This window comes from Mus musculus, chromosome 5 (genome assembly GCF_000001635.26).
Source record: "Mus musculus strain C57BL/6J chromosome 5, GRCm38.p6 C57BL/6J".
NCBI lineage: Eukaryota > Metazoa > Chordata > Mammalia > Rodentia > Muridae > Mus > Mus musculus.
Genome location: NC_000071.6, coordinates 139,199,878 through 139,219,812, shown reverse-complemented (window position 1 = coordinate 139,219,812; position 19,935 = coordinate 139,199,878). Strand labels below are relative to the sequence as shown.

The window sequence follows — 19,935 nt, the reverse complement described above, 5'->3', positions numbered from 1 at the left end:
CTATAAGCCAGGCTGGTGTGTGTGTGTGTGTGTGTGTGTGTGTGTGTGTGTGTGTGTGTGTGTGTGCATGTATGTATATATGTATGTATGTATGTATGTATGTATGTATGTATTTAGAGATAGGGTCTGAATTACCCTGGAACTCTCTGTACTGGCTAGTTTTGTGTCAACTTGACACAGCTGGAGTTATCACAGAGAAAGGAGCTTCAGTTGAGGAAATGCCTCCATGAGATCCAACTGTAAGGCATTTTCTCAATTAGTGATCAAGGGGGAAAGGCCCCTTGTGGGTGGGACCATCTCAGGGCTGGTAGTCTTAGCTCTATAAGAGAGCAGGCTGAGCAAGCCAGGTGAAGCAAGCCAGTAAAGAACATCCCTCCATGGCCTCTGCATCAGCTCCTGCTCCCTGACCTGCTTGAGTTCCAGTCCTGACTTCCTTTGGTGATGAACAGCAGCATGGAAGTGTAAGCCGAATAAACCCTTTCCTCCCCAACTTGCTTCTTGGTCATGATGTTTGTGCAGGAATAGAAACCCTGACTAAGACAAATTGGTACCAGAAGTGGGGTATTCCTGTGACAACCTGACCATGTTTTGGGGAGGACTGTGGAAGGACTTTGGAACTTTGGGCTTGAAGATCCATCCATTGTTAAGACCTCTGTCGGATGTTGTGTAGGAGCTTGGAAGATAATGTTGAGAACACTGCAGAAGTTGGAGCTCTGGTGTGTGAAATTTCAGAGGGAAAATTAAAGACTCTTTTCAGGGCCATTCCTGTTTTGATTGTGAAGATTCTGTAGTTCTGGTTAGCTGGGGCTGAAGAATCAGCTGTGATTAACAAGATACCAGAACTACTAAAGCAAAAACTTTGCATTACTGGGACTATTGATGCTGGTTAGCTGGAGCTAAGAAATTAGCGGTGATTAAGAAGAGACCAGCATCATTGAGGTGACATCTTCTGGGAAGTATTTTCTGAAAGCACAGTGGCTGTGTTCCAGATATAGCCAAAGTTGTACCTTGTGCTGTGGCTGGACTTGGTAATGTGTAAGGGTCACCCAGGTGGTACTGGTTTTGAAGGCATGAAGGAGTTGAGCAGAGCAGCTGAGGCTTGGCACTGTGAGAGGCCATGGAAGGCCATTGGTGAAAGTGCAGCCTCAGTTGCAATTGATGGCCCAGGACTGAAGGGGTCATGCAGTGTTTTGGAGATGCCAGTACCATGAGATGACCACCAAGAGCAGCAGCAGCAGTGGAGTACAGGCATCTGGAGCCTAGAGGATGACTCGTGTGCTACAAAGGGCCTGGCTGGAGAAGTGACCCAAGCCCTTGGAGGAGCCCAGAAGATCGTGAGTTGGATCCCAGACATTGGACAGTTGGAGATTGACTTTTGCTTTTGATTGTGACTGTGCCCTGATATTTTCCCTCTTGAAGGAAGAAACTGTTTTAGTGGAGCCCACAGTTAAGAGACTTTTAATTGTAAAAAGACTTTGGATTTTAAAAGAGATGGATATTTTAAAAAGATTGAAATTTTAAGCATATGTAAAGACTGTGGGACTTTTAAAGTTATTTAGAATGGGGATGAATAAGATTGTAAGGGTTGAGGCTTACTAGTGATGTTTTTGTGTGTCAAGTTGACAAGGGGTCAATTGTACTGGCTAGTTTTGTGTCAACTTGACACAGCTGGAGTTATCACAGAGAAAGGAGCTTCAGTTGAGGAAATGCCTCCATGAGATCCAACTGTAAGGCATTTTCTCAATTAGTGATCAAGGGGGAAAGGCCCCTTGTGGGTGGGACCATCTCAGGGCTGGTAGTCTTAGCTCTATAAGAGAGCAGGCTGAGCAAGCCAGGTGAAGCAAGCCAGTAAAGAACATCCCTCCATGGCCTCTGCATCAGCTCCTGCTCCCTGACCTGCTTGAGTTCCAGTCCTGACTTCCTTTGGTGATGAACAGCAGCATGGAAGTGTAAGCCGAATAAACCCTTTCCTCCCCAACTTGCTTCTTGGTCATGATGTTTGTGCAGGAATAGAAACCCTGACTAAGACACTCTCTATAGGCTTGTCTCGAAAAACCAAAAAAAAAAAAAAAAAAAAGGTAGATAACTCCTGAGATTGATATCTGGCCTCAACACATACACACCCCTCTCCTCCTATCTATGTTCACACACAAATATGAAAACAGAGATGTGTGTGTACATAGAGAAACAGTAAGTGCTCAATGTTCTAGGGCTACCACCACTTTACAGGAAATACTGGTAGACTCAAGAAAGAATGAAGCTATCTAAACACAAGGTGAGGAGCCTTTTGAAAAAACTTACTATAAACACAAAAAGAATCTGGGAACCTATTTATTTATTTAAGATAGGGTCTGAATTACCCTGAAATTCTCTATAAGCCAGGCTGGGGTGTGTGTGTGTGTGTGTGTGTGTGTGTGTGTGTGTATGTATTTATGTATGTATGTATGTATGTATGTATGTATGTATGTATTTAGAGATAGGGTCTGAATTACCCTCGAACTCTCTATAGGCCAGGCTGGCCTCAAACAGAGCTCCACCTGCCTGTGCCTCTTGGGTGCTTAAGTTAAAGGCCTATGTCACCACATTCCATCAAAACTGATATCTGACTAGTATTCAGAGTAAACCAGTGGAGGCAAGAGAGAGCCAATGTCACTGAAAAATGGAGCTGGTACAAATAGAGCTCCAAAATCTCATGGTGCATGGCATTTTCTGAGAGGAAGACATTTTAATTAAACCCATGGAGTGTGTGGATAGTCGCTGAGCTGGTTGAGAGCTGAGATCGGAAAGCTGCTGAACCAGCACTGGAATGGGTTAGCAGGTGTTCCTGGAGGAAAGCAGGGTGCAGCTGCTCTGCCTCCTGTTACACTGAGCATCTGGCTGGGGAGCATAAGCCGTCAGAAAAGTTAGGACCAGAAGCCTGGAGCTGTACCCACAGAACCCTGTGCCATAGCTGTGCCTAGGCTAAGTGCCTCCTGCTGGGTCTTCCCAGCATCTCTGGCAGTCCAGCTCCACTGTCCCAACCCTGCTCTCATGCCTGGCCCCTGCTGTTCATGGCCTAAGGCATGCTTACTTACTTTTAGGGCCCAGTTGCTACCCACTGGTAACTGGCTCAGAACTCCAGTCATATGTCTCTCCTGACTGTCAATCCTACCCACCCCAAAGAGCCAACTAAGGTTGGGAAGACTAATGGTTCTCACTGACCACCCACCCACCTTAGTATCCCGAGACAGGTCTGGCCTACTCAGTCCTATGTACTTTAAGCACATCTCTATGGATTAAAATCCTCAGTTGGACTCTAGTCTACATACCTAACACGTTGCCATCACAGGCCCCACAGCCTAACTGAGCAAATACTGCAAACCTCACTGCAGGCCACACGGATTCTTCAGCACTGTACTTAAAATAGGTCATAAAGGCTAAAAATAAGTCATCAAGAATAACTGTTTCTATGTTCCCAGACAGGCTCAGAGAAGTCACCTGTGCTGGTCACTCATTTACTTCTGACATACTACAGGCTCCAGGCTAAAACATCACTGGCCTCAAACATGGGCTATGTGGCTATGTGGGGACAACCTGTCTGAAAACATAAGACTGCACCCAACAAGTGCAACTTGACTGAGGATGGAAATGGAAAACAGAGTAGTCACACTCACAGCTGACCACTGCTGTCTAAAAGCATCCTCTTGGGGCCAGTTCAGGAGAAAAGTGTTCTCCATGTGTCGTCAAAGCCATGACAGCATGTCCATAGTCCCAGTGCTCAGGAAGTGGAGATCCCAGGAACAAACCGGCTAGCTAGACTGACCAACCAAACATGGTGAACTCTGAATTCAGTGAGATCTCGCATGAATAAAAAAGGTAAGAACAAAGATACCCACTTGTCCATCTCTACCCTCCACATACACACACTGCATACTCACACACATGTGCACACATGTGCACACACACGCACACACACACGCGCACACACACGCACACGCACACGCACACACACACACACACACACACAGAGTTTTATTTTTAAACATTTTCTGATTTCCTTTAGGTTTTCTTGTGGATTCACCTGTATAGGAGAGCCACTGGACAACTCAGCACATACATCTCATGGGCCTCCCATATCTTGCTAGGCACCTGCCAGGCATGCCCTAACCTAGTAGTACAACTGATTCTCCTTAGCATACAGGACAGCTTGGAGGAGGCAAACTGGAAAGAACAGAGGAGCAAGCAGCTGCTGACTCAAAGGACCCAGACATCCTGTCTGGAGCATGCGCCTGAAGCATGCACCTCCCAAAGACAGCCCCTAGTCCAGGGTCTCTGGTGGATGCTCAAACTATTAAAGCTAATGACAAAACATTGGCCATACTAACCACTTGCTCCCAATCATGGCCAAGGGGTAGAGCCTGCAAAAGTGAGTCACTTCAAGTGACTAACACCTGAGTCACTGGAAGAGGTGACTCAGAAGTCTACAGCTATAGAAGCCACTCAAGGCCTCCATGATCACTAAGAGTTCAATGCTGTGTGCCCTCAATGCTGCACCCCACCAGAGAAAGCACTCACTCACCTGAGTGCGTAAGTGTAGCCAGTGTTCTCCGGCACACACTGGGGTGGGGTGTACGTGTGCAGCCGAGAAAAGTCCATGTTCACCGTCTCAGACCATGCTGCAGAAGAGACAGAAGAGGACCAGGTGTTAGAGGGTTAACAGGACTTCAGAGACAGGGCTGGCAGTCCCATTTTGATTATAACAAAAGACATAGTTTTTCTTAGTCCCAAGTCAAAGTTTCTTTCATGTGTTCCCTCCAAATGTGCACATAAAAACGAAGCTCTAGCCACACAAGCTTGCCCACCAGGGTTGGATCCCAGAACCAATATAAAGCCAGACATAGAAGTTCATCTGTAATCCTAGTGTTCTGATGGTGAGATGGGAGGTCAGAAGTGCACGAGCCCGCCAGCCTAGTGCACACTACCACTGTCACAAACAAAGTGGAAGGAAGGAACAACACTTGACATTTTCCTCTGACCTCCATGCTTGTACATGCACAATCATATACTAGCCCCCCTTCACCCCCAAGTAAAACCAAGAGATAACAAGCAAGCTAGGCATGATAAAAATCCCAACACCAGAGAGGCTGAAGCAGAAGAATCATCATGAGTTTGAAGTCAGCATGGTCTACATAGCAAGACCCTCTCTAAAAATAAAAAGTCACAAGAGAAATCTTGGTAAGGCTTATATAAATTGGGCACTTTCTAAGAAAAACTTAACAGTGACTCCAAAAGGCTTTTTTTAAATGTGGCTTTTTTGGCTGTGGGGGAGGTGATACTTGGGAACAGCATTTCTCTGTGTAGCTCTGCTGTCCTAGAACTCACTTTGTAGACCAAGCTGGCCTTAAACTCAAGGGGATCTGCCTGTCTCTGCCTCCAAAGTGCTAGAATTAAAGGTGTGAGCCACCATACCAAGCTAAAACAGTTTTCTTCCTTCCTTTCTCTCTTCTTTCCTTCCACCTTCCCCTCTCTTATTTGTTTGTTTGATTTTGAGGTCTCTTATGTAGTCCTGGAACTCACTATGTAGACCAGAATGGGCTCAAACTCACAAATCACAAAGATCCCTTGCCTCTGCTTCCTGAGTGCTGGGGCGTCCTTTAGGGCCTGTGCCACCACACTGGGCCTGTGAATTCCCATTTCTTGAAGCTGTCACATGTTCTCTTCTTCTGGAGTAAGGAGTAGCATTAAGTAAAAGGACTCACTTTTATCCCATGATCAGAGAGCAGCAGTGCAATACTTTGCTGCAAAGCTGAGATTTGCACAGGTATTTCAGAACCAAAGAAGAAAACACAGCAGCAAAGCAAGGAAGAAGACTAAGGAGTTTAAGACTTTTCTATCTTTCCCCCAAGCTACCAGTTTACATGGAATGCATTAAAGTCCTCACAAGGATGGGGTGCAACTCAGTAGGACTGTGCTTGAGACTGTGCACTACTATGTTCCACCCCAGAGCTGAAAAACAAAATAAGCCAGGCAGTGGTGGCGCACGCACGCCTTTAATCCCAGCACTTGGGAGGCAGAGGTATTCGGATTTCTGAGTTCCAGGCCAGCCTGGTCTGCAGAGTGAGCTCTATGACAAGCCAGGGCTACAGAGAAACCCTGTCTCAAAAAAACCAAAATACCAAAAAAAAAAAAAAAAAACCCAACAACAACAACAACCAAAAACAACAACAAAAAACAAAGGGAAAGGAAGGAAGGAAGGAAGGAAGGAAGGACAGACGAACTAACGAACAAAACAAAGCAATTCCTCATAGTAATGTGAATCGTGGCCCATTGGAAAGGCAGTGGTGGTTGATAGCTGCAACCCTGACACTCTGAGGTAGGATGCATGCTGTGAGGTCCAGGCCAGCCTAATATACATAGTAAGACTCCCCATCTCCCACTACCCCCTTTAAAAGGAGAGACACAAAAGCAAACCCAAACCACCAAACAAACAGAACTGAGGAAGCCAGGCATGGTGGTTTACTACCAGAGCTCAGCAGGTAGAGAAAAGAGGAACACTGCCAATTTGAAGCCTGCTGAACTAGAGGGCAATCTTATTTCAAATAAAACAGAGTTAATATCAAATTAATAGAAGAGAAAATAAAATGGAAAATAACAAAATCTGAACAATGTGTTGCACACAAATGGTACTTTGAAGTCACATCGAAGCTTTTATTTTATTTTCTCAAGACAAGGGTTTCTCTTTACGTAGTCCTGTCCTATGTAGACCAGGCTGGCCTCAAACTCAAGAATGTTGGGATAAAAGGCATGTGCCACCACTTCCTGGCTGAAAGCACTTTCATTATATCATTTTGCCTTTTGTTTAAGGAGTTAAGTTTTTTATGTGCATGAGTGTTTTGTCTACATATACGCATGTGTGCCATGTACATGACTGGTTCTCACAGAAGCCAGAAAGGGGGAGGGGGTTGTATTCCCTGGAACTGTACTTATAGATGGCTATGGGTGTTGGGAAATGAAACCTGGGTCCTTTGCAAAAGCAGGAAGTATTCTTACCCACTGAACCACCCATCACGCCAATCCTAACATTATTTTCCTCAAAATAGCCCAAATATTTCCTTAAAAAGAAAACACTCGGGCTGGTGAGATGGCTCAGTGGGTAAGAGCACCCAATTGCTCTTCCGAAGGTTCGGAGTTCAAATCCCAGCAACCACATGGTGGCTCACAGCCATCCGTTACGAGATCTGACTCCCTCTTCTGGATTGTCTGAAGACAGCTACAGTGGACTTACATATAATAAATAAATGAATTTAAAAAAAAAAAAGAAAAAGAAAAGAAAACACTCATAAAAGCTACTATATCTGTATGGTATCTCTATGGTGATACATGGCTTACCAATCATGCCAACATCTGGGAGACACAGGAGGGAGGATTGGAAATTCTAGGCCAGCCTGGGCTATAATATGGTGTATCACACACTGCTGCTACTGCTGTTTACTGCAGTACTGATTCTCTTTTGGTCTTTGAGAAATAAAGTCTCATGACGTCTTCGAGGCTGACTTCTACTCATGGCTCAATCAATCCTGCCAGCAGCTAGGACAGAAGGCACTTGTCATCACAGCCAGCAGGTCTAAGAACTTCATGACACACCTGTGAGAAAACACTTCAACGTTCCAGCTACACTCCTGGTAGGTGAGGGGACATGTGGACAACCTTCTACAGATAACCATAACTGTAACTGCTGAACCCACATAATTCCTGATACCTGCTTAGCTGCTCCATCCCCCTCTTTGTATATTAGCGACTCTTGAACAGACCTAGAGGAGACTGTCAAAGCACAAAACCTGACAAAACCTCACTGGCTCCAACCTCCTGGCTGGCCTCCAAGGCCTCAAGCACACTGCTCCCCTGCCCCCGGCACAATAGAGCCCCACCCTGGCAGAATGTAATAATGGATTCCGACCAGGTTACCGGAACATTCTGTGCTGAGTGACAGCATCAGTACACATCCCCATTCTTATTTCTTCAGTACAGGTGTTCTACTTCTTTTCATCCCATTATTCTCTCTTACACGCGTTCTCACGACTGGCCAGGAAGAACGCAACAAACCAGAATCTTCTGCGGCAAAACTTTATTGCTTACATCTTCAGGAGCAAGAGTGTAAACCCCCCTTTGCTTACATCTTTAGGAGCCAGAGTGTAAACCCCCCTTTGCTTACATCTTTAGGAGCCAGAGCGCCAGAGCGCGCTCTATTGTTTACATCTTTAGGAGCAAGAGAGCAAGCCCCCAAAGCCCCAAGCCCAAAGCGAAAGCGAAACCCCTTCCCTCTTAAGGAGAGTTATCCTTCGCCTAGGACGTATCACTCCCTGATTGGCTGCAGCCCATGGCCGAGTTGTAGTCACAGGGAAGGCAGAGTACATGGGGTGGAGAACTACCTTTGGCACATGCGCAGATTATTTGTTTACCACTTAGAACACAGCTGTCAGCGCCATCTTGTAACGGCGAATGTGGGGGCGGCTTCCCACAATTCTCTTAACATCAAAATCCAACTTCCTACCTTCACTCCCCAAAGGGACTTTCACTATCCAGTCTGCTGGCAAGTGCACTATTTGGCATGATCAATTCTGAGCCCAAAGACAGCACTGACATCAAGCTTCCTCTAATCTAAACGCTCTAGTGGATGGGGCATTTTTGACCTGTCTCAATCCCCAGGACATGCAGAGTGCCAAAATCCAACAGCTAATACCTACAAGCCCTGATAAGGATTGGAAGGCAGAGGAATTACTGGGGGTAATAGCAGAGAGAGACTTGGCCCTGTCATACCACTCATACCACCTATGTGGGACAACATAGTCTCACACAGCCAAGACTTGATTCCCAAAGCTGGGAAGCAGGGACATGTAAGAAGCTATGTATGCATTTCTATGAGAAGAAATACCTTGGCACGCTCTTACCCATGGAGCCACACAAAGCTCCAGGAGAGAGAAGCCCACACATCCACTATACAACATGGCCACTGCACAGTTCATCCCAGTTCTCACAGTCAGTGGAACAACCATGCCATCATCTAAGGAGAACCTAACTTCCTTTGAGCATAAATCTGCAAGAGGAGCAAAGGCAATCAGGGGCCGGGGACAGGTTCCTGTCAAAGGCTTGCTGGTCCACAGAAGTGGGCAGGAGACCTGCAGCTGAGGGTGATGGGCTGAAAAAGTGTTTGATGGACTGAGATGCAAAGGTGATGCTACACAAAACACCAGTGTGAACACATGCTGAGTCCAGGCAGCCAGGTCTGGACAGGGAGGAAACAATAACTGATGACATTGAGCCAGAACAGACCTTGAACCCTCCCCTCCATTAAACTCGATGCTTCTTGAATCTAGAGAGCTCTGGAATAACATTCTCCAGAGAAGCCTACTAAACACTGTGTGTGCAGATCACCTCTCTCCCTCTTTCCCAATACTGCTACTTGAGGACACAGAATCCTGAACCATCTATCTTGGGCCCAAACTCACCAGTCCAGTGGTCTACTGATGATCCAGCCAATCACCCCAGAGCCCAGAAAGCATGACTGCACTCACAGGTCCACACACATGAGCAGCAGTGCACACAGGAGAACAGCCCAGTCCTTCTCAAGCTCACTGCGGATCTGAGTTACAGGACGACAGTCACCATTAAGATTTATTTTACTCTGTGGCACACACCTGCAGTCAGTGCTATTCAGGAAGCCGAGGCAGACTGAATTCAAGGTTGTCTGAGCTATATAAAGAGAATAAGATGATGTTTTAAAAAAAAAATCAAATCAGAGAGGACAATGGGTAAGTCCACGTAAGGCAGACAGAGACTGACAGGCACACACTGCAATTCCTTTGCAGGACTACAAGCTATGCAGTAAGTAAAAACAAAGAATGATTTAGGTTCACAGCTATTGGGGGAGGGTGCTACTAAGATGGCTCAGCAGGTCAAGGTGCTTGGAGTCAAGCCTAACAATCTGAGTTCAAATATCTGGAACCCATGAGATAACAGGCAAGAACCAAGAACTGACTGTGTGAGCCTGCGCGCGCGTGCACATACACACACACACTCCATCCTTCCCTCTGAGTATCTCTCATACACACGGAGAAACATTAAATGAACGTGAAGGTTAAAAAATAAATTTAAGATCTGTTTCCTCCTAGGCTAACAATCTCAGAGTTGGAAGATTAACTCAGCCCTGTCTTGAACAGAAGACTAAAGTCCATTGATCATCATGGATGGTGCAGACACACCTGGACCCTCACAAACTCATGTCACCACCTACAGGCCAAACGTAATCTGCTGCTCCTCCTGGTGTCCAAAACTGGGCTTAGCATCTTCACACTGTTCCACTCCCAAGGCCCCTCTAATCTGCTAGCCAGAGTCTGCCTCCTGGCCGTACCCTGAAGAGGTTGTTCTGTGGGGTCTCAGCTTATGGGACTGATTGGAAATGATCTGCAACAATAGGCCGAAGGGTAACAAAACCGTAAGTGAAGAAATGCAACTGTTTTCAACAGTATCAGCAAACCCTGACAAGAACCTGTTGGTCACCAGAGGTCCTGTCACTCCTCCAGCCTGTCTAGCTGCCTAAACCAGTGTGACCACTGAATGAACCTTGCTCAGACTGTGCTCCTCACAGGTTCCCCAGTCTTGAAAACAAGGATTTGCTCCAAGTCAGCTTGTGCTGGGGCAAAGACAGGAGCTGAGCGCCAACTCCAGAGCACTAGCCTAGCACACTGGCCCAGAGAACAGAAGGTGGAGAGCCAGGGCTCCAGACAAAGCAGACACAGGAGCTCTGCCTTCCAAGTTGTCCACAGGAGGGCCTTCCACATGCTAGGTAAAACGCTCTACCACAACCACCGCCACACCACTAGCCCCTGAAGTGTTTTTCTAAGCAGGCGTGTCTCAGCAGGATCCTTCAGCGCAATGACTTCTCACGCACCACCATTCTCCTTGCAAGATCCACATACACCGAGGATGAAAATGTAAAGCCCAGGTCTTGCCTGTGAATGCTTTCATCGAGAAAGAATTTCAGGAGTCGGGCAAAGGTGGCACACACCTTTAATCCCAGCACTTGGGAGGCAGAGGCAGGTGAATTTCTGAGTTCAAGGCCAGCCTGGTCTACAGAGTGAGTTCCAGGACAGCCAGGGCTACACAGAGAAACCCTGTCTGGAAAAAACAAAAACAAAACAAACAAACAAACAAACAAAAGAATGCATTTCAGACGTTGCACCCTATCTATCACCCAAATCCCTGCCACCTAGACAGTATGTACTTTCTTCACAGCAACACAGAACCACATCAGGAAAATATCAAGACTACATTAAAAGTAGCTTCATGCAAACACCACACACCTAAGACACAGAACAGAACTGCTCTCAAATAACCCAAGCACAATCTTTCTACTGGTCCCTACTGAGAGCCACAGCAGGGGACAGCTGTCTGGGTTGGGCCTGAGGGTGTTGGCCACACAATGAGATCTGATCTGCACCCCTGGTGATGAAACTCTTTGTGAAAATAACAGAACACTTGGTGTCAGAGACACCCTGAAAGGCAAACCTGAAAAGTGATGGCAGCACTTCCTTCTGACTCTGGGAAGGTGGAAGATGCTGTAATTGGGGCTGGTACCTCCTGGTTCTGTCAGTAAAGTACATCGAGCAAGCCATACCACAGATTTGGCCAGAAATCATGATGACCTACCCCAGAAGTGGACCACAGCATGTCTTAAAACCACTTTCTCTACCATTTGAGATCAAACCCTGAAGACTCAGGTCTGACAGTGCACTCATTCAAGGAGTTAGGGAGTACAGGATGCCAGCTAGCTTCATAGGAAGCACCATCTGTCACAGGCCTCATCCCTCAGTGGTGCCCTGAAACCCCATCACACCATAACTGGTAGTGGGTGCTCCCCTAGCCCTTCCAGATAGACGCTTCACTTGATCCCTACCTATAGGACCTTTTACAAGAGCCAGGATGGCACAGCCACACACAGCCACAGCACACACATCAGTGCATTTATGTTCCACCTCTACCTTACTGACTCACCATCACCTAGGACACTTAGCTCTCCACATTAGCTAGGTGCTACCTGGCAGGTTCAATGACTATGTTCACTGTCAAGAAAAACACTTGAAAACTGTTGTTTCTTTGGTTTTGCAATGCTGGAGATGAAACTCAGGGGGTTTTGTATGCTATGAAAGTGCACTATGGCTGTGAATATCACAGAGTAACCTCTTGCAAAACCAAGTTTTTGCTAGGCCTAGAGTACAACTACAGAGTCTGATACAAGAGGACTGCAAGCTTCAAGCCAGTGTGGCTACATAGCAAGGTCCCCCCTTCCTCAAAAATAAATAATTCTGCCATATTTGTTGGGAAAAAAAATCACCCCCCCCATACACACACAGCACCTACCTTAGACCAGGTTTGATAGGGCATACTTGTAACTAAGCATTAGGAAGGCTGAGGTGGGAACAGAGAATTAGAGGCCAGCCTGGGTTATAAAGTCAGACTCTGCTTTAAACAAACAAACAAACAAACAAACAACAACAAAAACCACAAATGAAAGCCAGGCATGGTGGTGTACACCTATAATCCCAGCCCTAGAAGGCAGAGGCAAGTGGATCTCTGAGTTTCAGGTCAGCTTGGTCTACACAGACAGTTCTGGCCCAGATAGGGTTATACAAGAAGACCCTGTCTCAGAAAACCACTAACAACAGATAAATAAAAACCATCACTACTAAACCTGGTATGGTGGGATAGGTCTATAACCCCAATTACTTGAAAGGCTGAGACAGGGCAATCTCAAGCAGGTCTGCCTGTTCTACAGAACACTTAGCCAGCCCCAGCAACTTAGTAAGACCTCATCCCAAAAAGGACTTTAAAAAAAATAATAAAATAAAAAAGACTACGACCAGGGCATACAGCTCAGCGACAGGACTAAGCAGGTAAGTGTGTGTGAGAACCTGGGTTCAGTCCCAACATTGAAAAAAGAAGAAAGCAGAAAGCAGCAGCAGCACCAGGGCAGGCAGGCAGTGGCACTCTAAAACCACACCCGCCCTGGGGGAATCCTCTCTGCTGCTGGGCAACCGCCGTCCAGGAAACCCTTTCATACCGCCTGTCAGTGACTTGCAGGTTAATTCTGCATAGGTCAGAGATTGTGTTTCCACACTAAAATCTATGACCCACACCTCCAAAAGATGGGGAGCTCCTGCCTGACCCCTGAAGACGGCACTGCTTGATGAGCAGAGCCCATCAGAGACCAGCACCTCAGTGAGAGCTGCTCATCTGTCATCTGGGAAGGGACCGGTTTCAGATGCAGAGCTAGCATTCTCAGATTCGCCATCGGAAAATCTAGTGGGGTAGGAGGTCCAGAATGGCAGTGCATTCCGACTTTGGGCAGTAGGGAGGAGAAAACAAGAGCATGTTTTCAATCAAGAAGGTGGCATGGCAACCCTTCAGCCGGTATCCCTTGAGCATTCACCAGAACAACAAGGCACTCCCTTCTCCAGGCACTGAGGAGCAGCCGCCGAGGGATCAGTGCCCTGGGGGGGCATCCTGCCAGCCCTGGGGCTCTCTTGCCTTACTTGAGACCTTTAAGGGAGGACAAGTGTCCTGAGGTGGACTTTTAAATTGGTGCCACTGTTTACTGGGAGCAAATGTAGAGTGGCCTGGTTTATGGGATGTGACCCCCAAAAGGAGCAGAGTACTTGGGAGAGCACTGGACTCACAAACATAGAAGGGTGAAGCACACACCAATTAAACAGGTTGTTGAAAACAGGGCACCCAGTAAGCTCCAGTCAGCATGTCCCCTGTGACAGATGAGCACAGGGCCAGCAAGACGGCTCAGTGGGCAAAGGTACTTGTCACAAAGCCTAGTGCCCCGAGTTGGATCCCTGGGACGAAGGTGTGAGGAGAGAGCTGACTTGGGCCAGCTCTCCTCTCCACTCTCCAACTAGGTGTTACGTATGGCACACGCACCCACACACGGAACAAATTAGGTGTTGAACACAGGCGTGAGATTTTCTGGAAAGGCAAATACGCATGGAACAGAAAGAAAGAGCCAAGAGATGGAGCTTTTGGAACAGCAAAAGTGCCTGGTTTTCATTGAAGAACTCCAAAGACTGGAGAACTAGTGACACCCCTTTGACATGTGGAAGTGAGGGTGTTAAGGAAACTAGGAGCCTGGAGGTGGTCAGACATGAAGTCTGTTGGCGATGCCCTCAGGCGAAACCACCTGCGCATGGTAGTAGGTACAGAGAATCCCCACACCCCTTCATGAACAACACAGTATTCAATAGCCACTTGTAGTGGCTCACATCTGTATTCTCAGCTCTTTAAAGATAAACTCCAAAGGTACAAAGCTGACCCCACCTTGCCAAAATATCATAGTGTGTGGGTGTGGTTCAGGGGGTAGAATGCACATTTCTCATACACAGGCACTGGGCTGCATCCCTGCACTGCATAAACCAGGTGTGGTGGTGTAATCCTGTAGAGGCAGGAGGGGCACACACTCATCCCGAGCCAGGTCAGTCTGGGAGGGAACTCCCTGAATGCAGCACACAGGCAGCATCACACCTGAAGGCGAAAAGACTTAATGTTCCCAAGTGCAGGAAGGAAAAGGACAAGACAGCAGTGGATCTCACAAAATTCAAGCCAGAGCAACTACTCAAGACAAGGGGAGAAAAGGGGTACAGACCGGAAAGACAGTAACAGTAACAGTGAGGCAACCTTTACTCTCAGCTGACAGGAGTTCATAGACAGAATAGCCTAAAGCTAACAAATTCAGCAAAGTGGCAGGATGCACAGCCACACAAAGCTAGCTGTGCTTCTCATGCTAGCAATGAACAAGGGCTAAGTGGAACTGAGAATTCCTTCCAACCGTACAGGCAAGAAAAGGCCTTGGGAATCAATTTAACCTCCCAAGGGCAGAACTGGGCACTGAATGCCACAAGGAAATGTAAAAAGTCCAAGAACAGAAAGACTCACTATCCTGACAAGCAATGCTGCCCAAAGGCTATACAGATGTGCTGTGACCCTTGTCACTATCCCAGGACCATTTCTGCAAACCCCGGAAAAGCCGTTCCTCATTTACACAGAACTGCAGAAGGTTCCAGAGAACAGGTAAGTCTGGAAAAAGGAGCTGAGCTGAGAAATCCACTGCAGGCCAAACAGCCCTGACATACAGGCAGACATATTCCAACAGAAAGTATACAGGGTCAAAGGTTAACCTTCCTTCTGAAGCCAACTGACAAGGGAAGAAAGTCTCTTTCTGCAAATGCTGCTAGAACGGTTGAGCTTCTATGGAAAGAATTAAGTCAGATCCTCAGACATCATAGCCCACAATGAACTCACAACAGATCAAAAACCTAAACAGAACCACAAAAACTATCAAACTTTTACAAAGGACATAAAAAGACAAGTCTTCATGACCTAGGGTTTGCAATACACCCACCTAAAGAAAACAGAACTTTATTACTTCAAGCATTAAAAATGCCCAAGAGGCACGGGCAGAGAAGTCTCTTAAATTTGAGGCAGCCTGGTGTACAGAGTGAGTTCCAGGCCAGCTAAGGCTATACAATGACACCCTGCCTCAAACAAATAAACAACAGCACAACAAACACTATCAAAAAGATGACCACCGCTGGCAAATGGCTCAATGGCTAAAGCATTTGCAACATAAGCCTGATGCCCAGAGTTCATCCCCAGGACCAATGGAAAGTGAAAGAGAATTTAATCCACAAAATTGGCCTCTGACTATACACACACATGCCCATACATATCACACACAAATAATAATTAGGGGAGGAGTCAAAGGTGAAGCAAACACCAGTCATACTAGCACCCAGGAGGCTGAGGCAGAAGGATCATGACTTTGAAATCAGTCTGAGATTATGGTGAGATGCTACCTCAAAGAGAGATGTAGATAGAGGTGGGGTGGTACTTGTGAGTCAGGTATGTGTATCTGGAATGTATTAACAACTTTCACAAATCATCAAGACAACCTAACTAAAAGACAGGGACAGGCTAAGCATGATGGATCACACTTTTAATCCCAGCACTTGGGAGGAAGAGGCAAGTAGACCATGTGTTCCAAGTCAGCCTGGTCTACACACATGCACATGTGCACATGGACTGGGACAGGGCAGAACAGGCATCTTTCCAAAGACATACAGACGGCCAATGAGGACCTAAAACAAAAATTCACACACATCCCTGTGTCATCTGGGAAATGCAGACCAAAGTCAAAGATATACTTCACTGAGATGGGGTGAGTGGGTGGACGGAAGGAAACCAAGCATTAGGAAAGATATGGACAAAGTGGGCCGTCTCCCACATTGTGGGTGGGAGTGTAAAACATTCAGCTTTGCGGAAAAGCAGACTGGATGCTCCGCACAGAATTAAACATAGACTTACCATGTGAGCCAGCAAGTCTACTCCTAGGTCTATACTCCAAGAACTAAAAACAGGTGTTCAGGGGCTGGAACCATGGCCTAGCCAGTAAAGAGTCAGAAACACAAAAATTGCCAGGCAATGTGGTGCACACCTTTAATTCCAGCATTTGGGAGGCAGAAGCAGGTGAATTTCTGAGTTCGAGGCCAGCCTGGTCTACAGACTGAGTTCCAGGACAGCCAGGGTTACACAGAGAAACCCTGTCTCGAAAAACCAAAAAAAAAAAAAAAAAAAAAAAAGAATTAAGTTCCAGTGAGAGACACTGTTTTAAAAATTAAAAATTAAGGAAGCAGGTGCTGCACGCCTTTAATCCCAGAATTTGGAAGGTTTAGGCAGGAGAATCTTTGAGTTCAGGGACCAGCCTGGTCTACAGAACCAGGACAGCTGGAACTACAAAGTGAGACCCTGTCTTGAAGAAAACAAAAAACAAAACACAAAAAAAAAGATTAAAAACAAAGATAGAGAATGATTGAGATAGGCACCCTACATCAACCTTAGGCCTCCACAATCTCTCTCTCTCTCACACACACACACACACACACACACACACACACACACACACGAAAACAGGTGTTCAAACACAAACTTGTTCCCATGTTCCTGGCAGCACTAAATCCACTGATGTGGATAAAGAGGATTTAATAAGGCCTTCGAGGAGGTTCAGTGTGACTGCGACCACACTTGATGACCTGAGTTTAGTCCCCCCCAGGAGTTACACAGGCGAAGGAAACAAGTGACTCCAGTAAATTGTCCCCTGACCTCAGCAAACATTCATGTGAATAAAATGTGATAGAAAGTATTTGTTAAATATTTAATAGGTCCATACAGTGGGAAACAATTCAGCCACAGAAAGTAATAGAGTAGGGGCACATGCTACACAGCACGGATGAGCCTTAAATGAGTTAACTAGAACAGGCGCACACACAGGCTGTAAGCAGAAGCTAACGGACAGGGAGGAGGAAAGCGGGTGGGCTCTGGCTTTACCTTTAAGGTGGTGAAAAGCCGTGGAACTAGATAATGGTGATAGTTGCATAACGCTGTATACAGTTAAAAGGGGAGTCACCCACCCACCCACGCATGCACGCACGCAAGCACACACAGCAGCTGGCTTTCACATTCATCCCCTTTCTGCTCTCTCCCAGGAAAAACAAAGGGTAAATAAATAAACTGAGGCCGCCAACCTTCGGGAAATAAAAAGTACCTCTCCAAATCTCTGGCCCAACTCTCCAGTGAGGACATGGGACCACACACCTGTGACCCCAGCACTGGGGAGCTGGAAGCACAGCACCCAGATTGCAACTAAGAGCCTGCTGGAGCTACCAAAGACCTACCCCCAACAAAAACCTAACGACCAAAAAGGTAGGGCAGACGATCCTATCAGACCCTCTGGTGACTAGAGCATAGACTCATGCCCAGTCCCCACAGCCTGGGTAGAGTTCTCCACAGCCTGCACGCTATAAAAGTGCCGGCCTGAGCCGGGCAGTGGTGGCACACGCCTTCAATCCCAGCACTTGGGTTCAGAGGCAGGTGGATCTCTGGGTGTTCCAGGATCACCAGAGCTGTATAGAGAAACCCTGTCTCGAAAAAGCAAAGAGTTCAAGACTGGCCTGGCCGAGGAAACCAAAAGAGAGAAGAACCAGAAATTACTGCAACTCTGCTCAAGAACATACCCAGGGCTGGACCCACAGGGCTGTGCACACCTGTGATCTAATCCTAGGTACGTGGAAGCAAGAGGGTTAGGAACTCAAGATCATCTTCTACTATATAGTCAATTCTAGGCGGGCCTGGGCTATCTGAGGACCTGTTTCAAGATGCCAGCTTAGTTGCACACATCCCTTTTACCCCAGCACTTAGGAAGCAGACACAGTCTGGATCTTTGTGAGACCAGCCTGGTCTACACAGCCGAGACAGTCAGAAGTACGTAAATGAGACCCTGTCTCCTGACACAAACAAAGGACCGAAAAGGAACATGAGGTTGGGACGCAGAAAGAAAAAAGAAAAGACCTTAGGAGAGATCTAAAATGTATGAACAGTCAGGTTAAAATTCGACACCGGTGCAATGGACGGAATGGTAAAATCTAATTAGTATTTGGTCCAGGAGGCGCGAAGCGCACACCGCAGGACTACACTTCACTCTACACAGCGGGGAGCACCAAAGTTCGCCGGGCTGACTGCATCGGGTCCCCCCGGCTGCATCCAAAAAAGCTCCAGCGGGCCAGCTTTGGTACCGTCCTGCGTGCCGGGCTGGGGGCGAAGGCAACTAACACGGGATAACAAGCTGGTGGCAGGGTGTGCAGGCCAGGGACTCGCTACCGGGCCCGCGCCCATCGCCGCACCTACAACACCTGTGCCCCAGAAGGGAGCGCCCCGGGGATGGCGCCTGCGTGGGTGCGCCTCGACGGGTGGCAGGAGACCCCGGAACCCAACACGCAGGGGTCCGGGGCGAAGGGGAACCAGAGTGCCCGGGCACACGAGACAACTGGACTCAGGGCGCCGGGGCGCGCGCGGCCTGGCAACGCGAAGGGCGTCACGCGCGTCGTGGCCAGTTGGCGGTTCCCACTTGGGGCCATCCCTGCAACCTACATCCCGGCCCGCCCTGAGACAGTCCCTAGTACCCGAGAGGAGTCCGCAGCGCCCACCCGCCTACTCGTCCCCTACAGCCCGCTGGCCGCAGCTCACCTGCCTCGCGCCGCCGCCTCAGGCCTCGTCCGCACCGCCCAGGCCCGGGACCGAAGACTCCCCACATCTACAGCCAATCGCGCGCCGCGCCGGGATCGGAGGCGGGAGCGACGCGAACGTCCGTCAATCCCAAGCGCGCCTGCTGAAGCTCCAGGCCAATGGGGAGGCCGCTGACCCGCCACGGCCCTGCGGGGGGCGGGGAAAGGGCGGGACGTGTGGCGTCAGTGGGCGGAGCGGGCGCGCTGGGACTTGAGGGGCCGCACCTAGGGAGGCTGCTCCTCTCCGGTGGCGTTAGAATTAGGATTCTGTGCAGAGGCGCACGCGCGCGCTGAGTTCCAGGCAGGGCTTCAGTGGGCCCAGAAGATCCGACTCCTGCTGAAGGAGCAGTGGGCTCCCAAACACATCCTCTTCTCAGTTGTCCCCGCGTAGCGTTTGCAGGAAACCTCCGACGCCCTGCCCTGCCCTGCCCTGCGGGCTGGAAGCCAGAGCCTTTTCTCCTGGGGACTCCACCCACCAGGCCCTCTCTCACTTGCGCAGTTTTGCAAAACCTTGAATTGCATTTGTTTTGTTTATAGGCAGGGTTTTATTCTGTAACCTTGACTGCCCTAAAACTCTACTGTAGACCAGACTGGCGTTGAACTCGCAGAGATAAGCCAGCCTCTGCGAAGCAGGACTTACAGGCGTGTGCCACCACGCCCCTCTTGGTTTTTCCTTTTTTAACTGTCTCACTGTGGCCTAGAATTCACGACATAGCCCTGACTGACCTCCAGTTTGCCACAATCCTCCTGCTTTATCCTCCCAAGCACTGAGATTACTACCATA

General features: G+C 48.0%; 1 protein-coding gene across 28 annotated transcripts in view; it reads right to left on the bottom strand.

Annotated features, from left to right (window-relative positions):
• Sun1 (Sad1 and UNC84 domain containing 1) overlaps positions 1-19,249 on the bottom strand; it is a 49,276-nt gene extending 30,027 nt beyond the window's left edge. For 6 of the 28 annotated variants that reach the window (NM_024451.2, NM_001256115.1, NM_001256116.2 and 3 more), the window contains exons 1-2: positions 19,114-19,176; positions 4,559-4,655 (exon numbers count right to left, since the gene is read on the bottom strand). In NM_024451.2, the coding sequence (NP_077771.1) occupies positions 4,559-4,635 (77 nt within the window). In that variant the 5' untranslated portion in view covers positions 4,636-4,655; positions 19,114-19,176. Of the gene's footprint in view, positions 1-3,308; positions 3,332-4,558; positions 4,656-7,368; positions 7,624-7,738; positions 7,890-9,485; positions 9,620-9,674; positions 9,730-19,113 lie in introns of those variants that run through there. The other 22 variants (XM_017321170.2, XM_030254894.1, XM_017321171.2 and 19 more) reach the window with 16 other exon arrangements.
• Positions 19,250-19,935: the final 686 nt, after the last annotated feature.